At 33.2% G+C, this 12,870-nt stretch overlaps 1 protein-coding gene across 3 annotated transcripts in view; it reads left to right on the top strand.

Annotated features, from left to right (window-relative positions):
- The window catches only part of LOC141461006 (uncharacterized), a 463,946-nt gene extending 452,535 nt beyond the window's left edge, over positions 1-11,411 (top strand). For all 3 annotated transcript variants that reach the window (XM_074141602.1, XM_074141603.1, XM_074141604.1), the window contains 2 exons: positions 2,141-2,304; positions 3,245-11,411. In XM_074141602.1, the coding sequence (XP_073997703.1) occupies positions 2,141-2,304; positions 3,245-4,984 (1,904 nt within the window). In that variant the 3' untranslated portion in view covers positions 4,985-11,411. The remainder of the gene's footprint in view (positions 1-2,140; positions 2,305-3,244) is intronic.
- Positions 11,412-12,870: the final 1,459 nt, after the last annotated feature.

Below are 12,870 nucleotides of genomic sequence, written 5' to 3'. Positions count from 1 at the left end.
CACCCAACAATACTAACAGACCGCCTACATTTCACACTTCTCTTTACCAATGAGATTTGACAGTTCTTTTTTGCTATTATTTCTAGGAAAAATACTATTTTAATTTTTTTTACTAATTTTTCCCCCATAGGTATTTGATTAACTATCGAATTATGCAATAAAAATCGATATTTTGAAAATTCCGAAAATAAGCATTTTACTTACATGATATTTGCTTTTTTGTACTTCTAATATGATCCAGAGTCAAAAATAGTGGGATAGAATTCCTCAGAAAGTTATGCAGTCTTCAAAAATAGAAATCAAAACCTGTACTATGCCTACCAGCTAACTCTGCCATTATTGGTTGAGGCGTGGCTAATTTTATCACTACGTCATCACCCAACAATACTAACAGACCGCCTACATTTCACACTTCTCTTTACCAATGAGATTTGACAGTTCTTTTTTGCTATTATTTCTAGGAAAAATACTATTTTAATTTTTTTTACTAATTTTTCCCCCATAGGTATTTGATTAACTATCGAATTATGCAATAAAAATCGATATTTTGAAAATTCCGAAAATAAGCATTTTACTTACATGATATTTGCTTTTTTGTACTTCTAATATGATCCAGAGTCAAAAATAGTGGGATAGAATTCCTCAGAAAGTTATGCAGTCTTCACAAATCGAAATCAAAACCTGTACTATGCCTACCAGCTAACTCTGCCATTATTGGTTGAGGCGTGGCTAATTTTATCACTACGTCATCACCCAACAATACTAACAGACCGCCTACATTTCACACTTCTCTTTACCAATGAGATTTGACAGTTCTTTTTTGCTATTATTTCTAGGAAAAATACTATTTTAATTTTTTTTACTAATTTTTCCCCCATAGGTATTTGATTAACTATCGAATTATGCAATAAAAATCGATATTTTGAAAATTCCGAAAATAAGCATTTTACTTACATGATATTTGCTTTTTTGTACTTCTAATATGATCCAGAGTCAAAAATAGTGGGATAGAATTCCTCAGAAAGTTATGCAGTCTTCAAAAATCGAAATCAAAACCTGTACTATGCCTACCAGCTAACTCTGCCATTATTGGTTGAGGCGTGGCTAATTTTATCACTACGTCATCACCCAACAATACTAACAGAGCGCCTACATTTCGCACTTCTCTTTACCAATGAGATTTGACAATTCTTTTTTGCTATTATTTTTAGGAAAAATACTATTTTAATTTTTTTTACTAATTTTTCCCCCATAGGTATTTGATTAACTATCGAATTATGCAATAAAAATCGATATTTTGAAAATTCCGAAAATAAGCATTTTACTTACATGATATTTGCTTTTTTGTACTTCTAATATGATCCAGAGTCAAAAATAGTGGGATAGGATTCCTCAGAAAGTTATGCAGCCTTCAAAAATCGAAATCAAAATCTGTACTATGCCTACCAGCTAACTCTGCCATTATTGGTTGAGGCGTGGCTAATTTTATCACTACGTCATCACCCAACAATACTAACAGACCGCCTACATTTCACACTTCTCTTTACCAATGAGATTAGACAATTCTTTTTTGCTATTATTTCTAGGAAAAATACTATTTTAATTTTTTTTACTAATTTTTCCCCCATAGGTATTTGATTTACTATCGAATTATGCAATAAAAATCGATATTTTGAAAATTCCGAAAATAAGCATTTTACTTACATGATATTTGCTTTTTTGTACTTCTAATATGATCCAGAGTCAAAAATAGTGGGATAGAATTCCTCAGAAAGTTATGCAGTCTTCAAAAATCGAAATCAAAACCTGTACTATGCCTACCAGCTAACTCTGCCATTATTGGTTGAGGCGTGGCTAATTTTATCACTACGTCATCACCCAACAATACTAACAGACCGCCTACATTTCACACTTTTCTTTACCAATGAGATTAGACAATTTTTTTTTGCTATTATTTCTAGGAAAAATACTATTTTAATTTTTTTTACTAATTTTTCCCCCATAGGTATTTGATTAACTATCGAATTATGCAATAAAAATCGATATTTTGAAAATTCCGAAAATAAGCATTTTACTTACATGATATTTGCTTTTTTGTTGATGAACGCGAACTACATAGAGATGAAATCATTAATTTCAGCTGCAGAACTGAACGCTCCAAGGTTTCCAACCAAACCGCAAACATCCTGGGAGAAACGTTCTTCGCATATACCTTTGGTGGATCCGAAACTAGGTTATCCGTCTGAAGCAAAACATAGTTCAACGACTGAGAGTAAATCCACGCCCAGCTCACTTCCACCGGCGGTAAGTAGTTCAATTAGTTTACTAACTCGTTTTTTACTGAATCTTAGCTCGGGGAGAAGCAGCCTTATTGCTGGGAATTCAAGTTCTTTTAAACAAACAAAAAAATCTGTCTTAATTCACCCACACTTTCTTTCCCTCAGGATCTAGTGTATCAACTCTGCATTTCCTGCCTTGTTTTTAAGGTGCGTTGATATCTGAGCTTTCTACTGCCACCTTTCAGACAGTATTCATCTCCGGAAGAAGCCCAGTATTTTTCCTAAGTTAACCTTTTTTAAATGAAGAATTTCTGGTCTTTGTCACAAGTATTGTGCCTCAATTAGACATTTTGTTGGATCTCTCTTTGATCACCCTCATCTAACAGATCTTGGTCTCATGAACCAAGTTTTTGTAAGCTTTTTGCAATCCCGAGCATTATTATCAACCACTAAATATCTATTTCACAACTAATTAATCTTGGGGTGAACATCTTTTTAGGTTTAGCTTGCAAGAACTTCCCCGAGGGGAGCCAGTTCTCTTTATCCTTCAGGCGTCTCACGATTTCTCGCACTTTCTGGAGATTTTCTAGTGACAGCTTAGTAAGTTACCTGTTGTGGGAGAGAGAGGAATATTCTACTTTCTAGAATCATTTTCTCTTCAATTTCAATTCCCCAGGAGGATGTTAGAAGTTTGAAGATAAAGTGGTTCCCCATAAAGAGGTTTTATGCGTCTTGGAGGGTTAGACTAATCAGGAATGTAAGAAAAAGAAAACTGGAAAAGATGGTTGGAGGAGCCGGTGAAAAAAAAGGGGTTGTTGCTCATTCGGCGAAGGCATTAGGACGGGAAGGAACGTGTGGTATTACATCCAAAGACTGTTTTGTCCAACTCTGCCATTGAGACCATTGGCTTTTATTTTTATTTATTATTACCATAACTTTTATTATTAATCCTCTTTTTGTTGCAGAAAAAGGAGAACCGAATTCACTCTGGGAAAAAAGAAATCCCAGTGATTGATGATAAGGATGTTGAAAGATTGAACGATTATCAACCATACGACAAGGATGAACATGATTTCACGCATCCGATGGGTTGTGATGGGGCTCCGAAAGTCGTCGATACGACGAAAAGAGTTGGAGAAGATATCAAGAGCTATACTGAGAACTGTAGGGCTTTGTCCGAAAAGAAAACCTCTTTGGAAACGTTAATGTCAAATAATGGTAAAAATTCATTAGACGTTTTACGTGCGAATGATGTACATAAAGGCGATCAAGATATACTTGAAGAGAAGGAGAAACTTTCAGAAGATAGTGGAAAAGCATCAAGTAAACATTCTTCGGCCAGGAGTAGTCGCAGTTCTTCTAAATCTTCACGAAGAAGCACTGGTAGTAAGAAAGAAATCGACCTATTATTGAAGTCACCGCCTCTAATCACGGACTTCATTTCCTCTCAATATTCCAGAGATTTAGCACAGGATAATCTAAAACATCAACCACTACCGGACACCGTACATCACGAAGCTTTCAAAGCTTTACAAATGAAAAAGTCCAAACATCCAGGCACAGCTTTGGAAAACTTGCCACAAGCGGTAGCCGTTGGCCATAAGAAATTCGTTTCACCTGGTCCAACACAATGCAGCAAACTGAACGTATATCGGCCAAAAACGGCCGGTGAAGTTTTTGCCAAAGGTGCACCGTTGGAACAAATAGAACGTCCGAAAACTTGTCGCATCAAAGATCTACACGAAATAGATCTAGCACTCTGTTGGGATTTAGTTCCTGACAAACCGGAGGATGAACCTAAACGTCCAGCGCATATCGACGGTAGTAATGGTTCTATAGCACCATCAGTATTCGCTGTCATCAAACCAAAAGCGGATGACCAGCAGCAGCAGCAACAACAACAGAATGAAGCTAAAAAGCCTTCATCAGCTGCCACCACCAAATGTACTGATCCAAGACACAAACCTAAAACCGCTTGGGCGGAAAACATTAAACCACCGAAAATTGTGGACAGAACGGTGAATCCTTCAGCCGTCATGGATATAATCAATGTTAATGATGATCCAACCGGAAATCTAGACCATTTGCGAAGAAGACCTTCGCAAGGTTCTAGACACGGTTCGACAACTTCTCTTTGTTCGCGTAAAGGTTCAGCGGAGAATCGTAATCCAAACATACCGACCGCCGAAGATCGTGGTTCATCCAAGAAGAGCTCACATGAAAACACTTTAGATACGTCATTAAATTCTGAAAAGCTTATAAAACGTAAGTTGTACAGTAGTTCGCCGAATTTGACGACGGCTCGGGAAAATCATCTGGAACATCATAAAAATAAATCGTTAAATGCACGTCCTTGTGTGGCTTGCGATTTGAAAAATGTCCACGATCCAGGGAGAAGGCCAAAATCTGATTACAAGATGGCTTTCAAAGCGGGTGTACCAAATTCAACGAGTAATGGAAGTAAATCTGGAAGCCATCAGAGCAGTAATAAATCACAAACGAAACCATTGTCCATACCAAAACCGAAGACACCGTTTGCTCGGAAAAGTTACTCCATACACACGTTAGTGCCTCCGTTCTCGTTATGGCCAGGCACTACTGGCATGGACTATCCAGAACATTGGCGATTGGCCTCAGTTTACCAACACTCTTACAAGCCTATTGAACTGCGCAAGAAACCATTGCTGCAAGGAGTTTTCCATTGATGTAGTTAGGAGATATTTTTCCTGCAAGATTCATGGGTATAAAAGTTAGATTTAATTCATTAAGGGACTTAGCTTGGGGGCAACATTCTAAGTATTGTGTGGCAGCCATAAGCGCCCTTTTCTTCTTAAAGCTGATATAATCCTAAGTCAATGTAAGCCGTCCTCAAGTACTAAGTTCTCTTTTCTCTGGCTCACTTATTTGGAATCCCTAGACCCAAGACTGGGACTCAAAATCCTTCATAGAGTAGTTGCTACTCGATCCAAAAGTTTGAAGTAGGACGTACTCATCATGTATTTTATTGGACAAAGGGTTTATGAGTTTAGGGGATTCCAGAAATATTGCAACTCCTATTCGTGCATAATCCTTCAAATGAAAAGTTCTCAGCGAAATCCTTACGCTTTTGTATGTGGCTTATCCTTATATTACTGGACCAAAAGGTGTCCTTCAAGTAATCACCCAACTTAATGCTCAAAGATGTAAGAAGTTGGTAGAAGGTTCTCTCTTATTTGATGAGAAGTTAAGGTTCTATTAACGGTGTCATTCCTGCCCACTGCGAGTGGCCTAGAAAAATTTATAATTAATAGGCGAGATTTATAAAAAAATATTTGAGGCATTTTCCCTCCCCACAAAGTCCCTTTCTCAGTAACTTGTTACTTCCATTACTTCTGGAATTTTAGCAACACCTTCATTCATTTGGAGGGCACAAAACTGTGCGTATATACTCAAATAGATCATAACATCATCCCCCAATCTTTGGACTATCCTTACTAAATCCCTGCTCCAAAAAAAAGAAAAGGGAATGACCACTTCCTTAGACAGGCATCTCTAATAATTAATTTCAATTTTAATTTTCTACACTGAGAGAGGCTTCTAAAAACTTTCCCAAAAATCGGTATCTTAATCATCGTCAGATGTCGTCGTACTTCGCATCTTCTTTTTCTAGTTGTGAAGTCCAAATATCGTAAAATTCGAAAAATTTAAATCAAATAAAAAAAGAGTACAAAATCAAAATTTTCTGCAGCTGTTTTATCAGACTGTTTAAAATTGTATAGTGCTGTCTAAAACAGCCCTTTTGTTTATATATATATATAAAATTGTTTGTATTTGTCCAAATACGTACAGAGTAGCAATGTGCCCTAAAATAGTCTAGAATTAATTTAAAAAATAAAACAGCATTTACAGTTTTTTGTACTAACCTAAATGTTAGTTTGTAAGAATTAATAAAACCAAAAATCATTAATAAATAATTAAAATTATTATCTGCGACCAATTAATCAAAAAAAAAAAATAAATAAATAAATAAAACAGCATTTACAATTTTTTGTGCAATCTTATGTTACCTATTTCAAGAGATTCTGTTAATTTATTATTATGGTTTTGCTATTTTTAAATTAATTTGTTACATTTTGCTTTCTGTCTAAAATTTAATGAATGTTATTATTTATTCTTTGTTACATTTCATCTTGGGAGAAGTTGTAAATTTATTTGTGCCTTTCTTACTACAGAATTCGATTAAAGGTTTGTCGAGTTGCATGATTTCTCGAAACATGGTTTCGATTTACAGTATCTTAATTAACCAAATTTTTTAGTGTAAAATTGAGAAATAGTATATAAGTGACCAGTTTGGGAGGGTAGCTTAACATCCATTACAGTTTCCTCTAGAAATCTCTAGATTTTCATCTCAGAAAAAGGTATATTAAAACTGTCCGGTAGGGTTAATCGTCAAAAACTGTACAGAAAAGAGTGTAACGTTGAAAAAACACCCAACTTTGACAATTTTTTTTTCTCTTCTCCTATAAAAGATAAAATTCCCAAATTTTCTTTATAAAACAGGGTAAATCCTCCTTTATAACTGTAATTTTTCTGGCAACAATCCAGATCTAACTTAGATCTTCCAGAAAGACTTCAATAGTAGCAGTTGTAAAAAATGTTTACAAAACCTTAATGTCAGTTGCTCATGATGCTTTCTGTTGAACCATATCAAATGATTTTCTGTAAAAAAAAACCCTTGTTTTGAATCAACCTCTGATGATGGATAAAAATGCGAAACCTTTCAGAAATAAGAAAAACAAGAGTGTGCTTTATTGGTTAAAAAAAAAAAATAAACGCAATGATATTATTGTTATATTGTAATTGTATATGCAAACATTTATTTATAAAATAAAAACTATGTATAAAAATAAAGAAGATATTTATTTCATTATTTGCCAGCAGGTGTGCGACAACCTTCTGGACAATTATTTGCAGGACTTTTGCCTAAGAAAATTCTAGGCTGGATAAGGTGAGGATTAGTTTCTGCTTCGGGTATTTGTAGTCTGGGAGACATCTAAAGAAACAATAAGATATTAAACGAAGCTATATACTTGCCACAAGTTCGGTCTGCCAATATTCTAGCGAATTGAATTTGCCATTTGGTATAGTGAAACTAGTCACACAATTGAGGCTTTCGGGCAATTACCAGATCAAATTGTCAGTGAAAAATGTCACACACCTAATAAAACCTAAGGAAATATGCACAATATGCGGGCGTAATGATGCGGAAGATTTGTACCACTTAATAGTAGTTTGTCCGGTTTACGAATCTCTTCGTAATCAGTACATACTGCAGGTTAAGAATGTATCAATGGAGCAGTTCCTCAATGTGTTTGTTTTTAGGTGCGAAAATGAAATTAAACAATTATACCTCTTTACAATTAATTGCCTCAAAACACGATCATTTATACTAAATGAATAGTTTACAGTGTGAGAGATTGATTACATACTTATATCGCCACTATTTGTCCGTTTATATTCTTGTATTCATAAATTATACATCTGCTACTTAAAATATGGATACAATGCAGTGTGCTGTATATTTACTGTTATTACTCTAGATTTTATGTTTTACTGTTATATATTGTATTATTTATATATTCTGGTCTCTTTTTTCTTACCATGTTGTTCACTATATTTGACCAGTCTTCATTTGTATGGGGTATGTCCCCAAGACAAATTATTATAAATAAATAAATAAAAATAAAAAAATTAAACGAAGCTTACATCAAACTGAAGTCATGAATGGTGATACAAGTCACTCTTTTAAAACAAATGGTTACTTAGCCTGATGTAATGTACTACTGCTTGTGAAACTGCAGTTTACTTTTAAGATTGCAATTGAGTTCACTTGGAGAAAATTGTAGCCTTGTTTGATTGACTTAACCAACTAGAACTTGAAGTTATGGTTTAATTTACCATATTAACTAACCTTTCTTAACAATGCTACTGGACAAAAGTACCATTTAATTCAAGTAATAATGGTCATAATACAACATTTAAAATTAAAATGGTACAAAAAGTTTGTAGTCAGGAATGTAATTTGACAAAGATATAATGGTGGTTAATAAAATGGGCTCTAGAATGCAGCACTAACCAAGCATTGGTGAGAGATCTAAGAACCAAGTTATTTTGATGAACAAATAGATTTTATATTTTTCCACATTTGATTTCTGATTTAATTTGATTTTAATAAGATATTTTGCAATCAACTAATAATAATAAATTTTAAATACTCGTAAGTGCTGAATCATTGATGAAGGTAAATGATTTTGATTGATGAAATAAGTAATAGTGTTCACTTTTTTATTAATCCTAAGGGATTCCTGAAGTTTTAAATGATACTCGTAATTAAAAATTTTGTTATTAGCTAAAGAACAGTTATTTATAAAAACTTTTGTGGAAGAAAAAGATTTCTGTTATTTTGAAAAGTATTTTGAAGGTTTTAATTTGAAATGGAAGAGTGCAAAACGTGATCATGTATTTGGAAGAGCGAAGGGAGGCTGTTTATTTGGAGTAAAGAAAAAGAATAATTTTTTAAATAAGGTAGTTTTTGATTTTGTTAATTTAGAAAATTTTGATATTGTTCAGTGTAAAGTGGGTATGGAGGAGTTTTATATCTTACCGGTATATATGAGAATAAATGAATGGCAAATAGATTTTGAAAGTATAATTAATTTATTAGATAATTATCCTAATTATAAATTTGTAATTGTAGGTGATTGTAATATAAGGATAGGTGGTGGCCAATCAGTCCCCATTGAGGTTATAACAGACGAATTTAAATTTAATGTGGAAAGAAAGTCAAAGGATAAAGTAGAAAATAAAAAAGGAAAACAATTTCTGGAATTATGTGATAATTATGATTTTGTAGTTTTAAATGGGAGAACACCGGGGGATATAGATGGGGAATTTACCTTTGTAGGGGGCGTTGGTAGTTCCGTAAATGATGTATGTGCGGTCGCCTTGGATATTTTACATTTAGTGAAGGATTTTAATGTAATGCCATGTTTATATTCAGATCATATGCCGGTCTTATTAACACTAAATGTGGGTGAAAGGGAACCAGAAGAGATTTTATTTCCATTATTGCCTAAACTTCCGTGGACAGAAATTGATGAAAAACAATTTAATTGCAAATTAGATAATTATGTTGATAATGTAATTGATGTACCGACAAACCCACAAGAAGCTGTAAACTGGTTTATAGATGCGATAAAAGCATCATCACATTTAGGAAATAATAAAATATTGAATAAAGTTGCAAGTACCAAATGTAAACAAAAATGGTTCGATACAGAATGTAGACAAGTTAGAAAGAAATGTTTTGCACTCTTGAACCTGTTCAGAAATACGAATATAGACTTATTTAGAAGAATGTATGTTAAAATAAATAAACAGTATAAAGATTTAATTAAATTTAAGAAAAAGAACTTTTATTTAAGTTTGTGTGCGAAGTTAGGTGAAGCTTACGATACAAAAAGTTTTTGGCATTTAATAAAAAATTTAAAAAATACAAACTTTACTGTGGGATCACAAATTAAATGTAATGAATGGTTTCAATATTTCAAAAATCTATTGAATGTATCTGATTGTGTTGTAAATATTAGTTATGTTCCACCATATTCTGTTGTACCATTAATGGATGAGAAATTTCAATTGAATGAACTTTTGAGTGTTTTGAAAAAGGCAAAGAATGGTAAGGCCCCCGGTTTCGACAGGGTGCCTTACGAGTTCTTCAAAAATAGTCCTACCAACTTTCTGCAGAAACTGTTAGATCTTTTTAATTTTATTTACGATACCGCTCTGGTTCCCGAAAGCTTTGTTAAATCTATTGTTTTCCCTTTATACAAAAATGGTAATATTAATGATGTGCAAAATTATAGGGGTATTTCTTTCTCAGATTGCATCTCTAAACTGTTTACAGGTTTGTTATTGGAAAGATTGCAACTTTGGATCAATGAGAATGATATTTTGAATGAATGTCAGGCTGGGTTTAGAAGGGGTTATTCGGCCAATGATCAAATATTTAATTTGTTTAATATTAAAAAATTAAAAACCCTGAAGAAAAGGCAAAAATTATATTGATTTTTTATTGATTTTAAATCAGCCTTTGACTCGCCAGAAAGAAATTCCTTATATTATAAATTATATGCACAGGGTGTTTCGTGTAAATTTATCGAAGTTTTGAGAGGTTTGTACGGTAATACCGAGTCTGCGGTCTGGACACAAAACGGTGTGACGGCAAGTTTCAATACTATGATCGGCCTTAAACAGGGTTGTTTGTTGTCCCCCACCCTCTTTTCGCTTTTTTTAAATGATTTTTACGACTACATTGAGGGGGGAACTATGGTGGCGGGCATGAAGATCAGGTGTTTACTTTACGCGGATGATGTGGTAATGATGGCTAGCGAACCTCTGGTCCTTCAATGCATGATTAACAGATTAGCTACATATTGTGATTTATGGAATTTATCTCTGAATTTGAATAAATCAAAAATACTAATATTTAGAAATGGTGGTAAATTAGCCCGTGGCGACTGCTGGAAGTTTAAAGGAAATAAAATTGAAATTACAAACAAATATAAATATTTAGGAATATGGTTAACGCCTCAATTATCTTTAAAACATCATTTTGAAGAGAAGTTACGTGCTGCCAAATTTTGTATTATGTCAGTTTATAGTAGAATACTTAAGAACAATAACATTCCTATATCAGCAAAATTTAAAATTTTTAATAGTGTTTTTAAATCAATAATTTGCTACGGTGCGCAGGTTTGGGGATTCATGAGAGTGGATATAGTGGAAAAATTAAATACGTATTTTCTAAAAAGGCTTTTTTCTCTTCCCTGGAATTCTCCTAATTATATATTATATTTAGAGACTGGATTTCAACCTCTGTTTTTTTATACATTTAAACTGCACTATGACTATGTACAGAAAGTTCTCACTTTACCTGACGAACGCCTTCCTAAAATATTAGCTAAAGAAATAATAGCCGAGAAACTATTTTGGTATAAGGACTGCTTGTCGATGTGTAGAAGTCATGGCTATAATGAATTACATTATAATGTGGATGGTAATTTAATGGACGGCTTGTTAGGTGGGATGAGACTTTCTTTCAAAAACGATCTTTTAAATAGAATGCAGAATTCTAGGTGGCACAGTATTTATAAAGAACTTTCATTTGATTTTGGACCTAACCATTATATAACTGATACCAATAGTTTGTTTTTTATTCAAAATATAATCAAAATTAGAGGATCTTTATTTAATTTAAATTACAGAGTTGGCCGTAGTGAAGAAGCTCAGATATGTTCACTGTGTAATTTGCATGAGCTAGAAGATATTTTTCATTATATTGCAGTTTGCCCGATTTTGACAGAGTTCAGGAAGGCATGTTTTGGTAAAGGCGTACTAGAAAAAAATGAATTTATTCGCTATATGAACGGTCATAACTGGGAAAAACTGTATAAATATAATGTAACGGCTGGCAAATACAGAAATTTTTTGATTAAGGAATTTAATTTTTAGTTGGGTAGAATTAAAATTTTTGTTCGATAGAATTTAATTTTGTTTGTAATTCATTTTGCATTAGTTATATTATTATTCTGAGATGTACACATGAAATATGTTTTAATCATTAGATACAGTACAATTGAGTAGGAGTCAACTTCTGCTGACGGACTTCGATCCATGCAGTAGGTGCTTTAGATAAAAATTAAATTGCGTTTTTGTAAATTTAAAAAAATTAATAAAGCATATTATTATTATTATTATTATTATTATTAATGGTGGTTAATAAAATGGGCTCTAGAATGCAGCACTAACCAAGCATTGGTGAGAGATCTAAGAACCAAGTTATTTTGATGAACAAATAGATTTTATATTTTTCCACATTTGATTTCTGATTTAATTTGATTTTAATAAGATATTTTGCAATCAACTAATAATAATAAATTTTAAATACTCGTAAGTGCTGAATCATTGATGAAGGTAAATGATTTTGATTGATGAAATAAGTAATAGTGTTCACTTTTTTATTAATCCTAAGGGATTCCTGAAGTTTTAAATGATACTCGTAATTAAAAATTTTGTTATTAGCTAAAGAACAGTTATTTATAAAAAAATTGATTATATTTTGGAAGAACTTCTCTTTTTTGGACCGGTAGCTTATTGCAAAACCTTTTTTTAAAATGAGATCGCTCGTAGAAATATTAAAACAAAATAATTTCAAGGAAACAGCTACTGTCAGGATCACCATGGTTGTTACTCCGTAGGGGGGAAAGTGGACTAGCCACTTTTTCAGGGATCTTGACGTCCCTGCGGGTATCCCCAGTCTAACAACACGAACAACTACTTCACTACAAACTTATACCTCCCCCCCAAACAATTTACACAATTACACAATGGGTCTGTCTGCATGCAGAGGTGGTGTTGATATATGTGGCCCACTCTTTGGATTTATCGAGAACCCACAGGCAAATTCCAGATTATCTTTTCCACATACTTAACAGTTTACTTCCGTCTACAATGTTTGTTGGAGAGGGGGGCAAAAATTAGAATGTCACAA

This window comes from Rhodnius prolixus, unplaced genomic scaffold (genome assembly GCF_049639745.1).
Source record: "Rhodnius prolixus isolate KJV_2025 unplaced genomic scaffold, Rpr scaffold_6, whole genome shotgun sequence".
Lineage (NCBI taxonomy): Eukaryota > Metazoa > Arthropoda > Insecta > Hemiptera > Reduviidae > Rhodnius > Rhodnius prolixus.
This window is presented reverse-complemented; position numbering and strand designations above follow the sequence as displayed.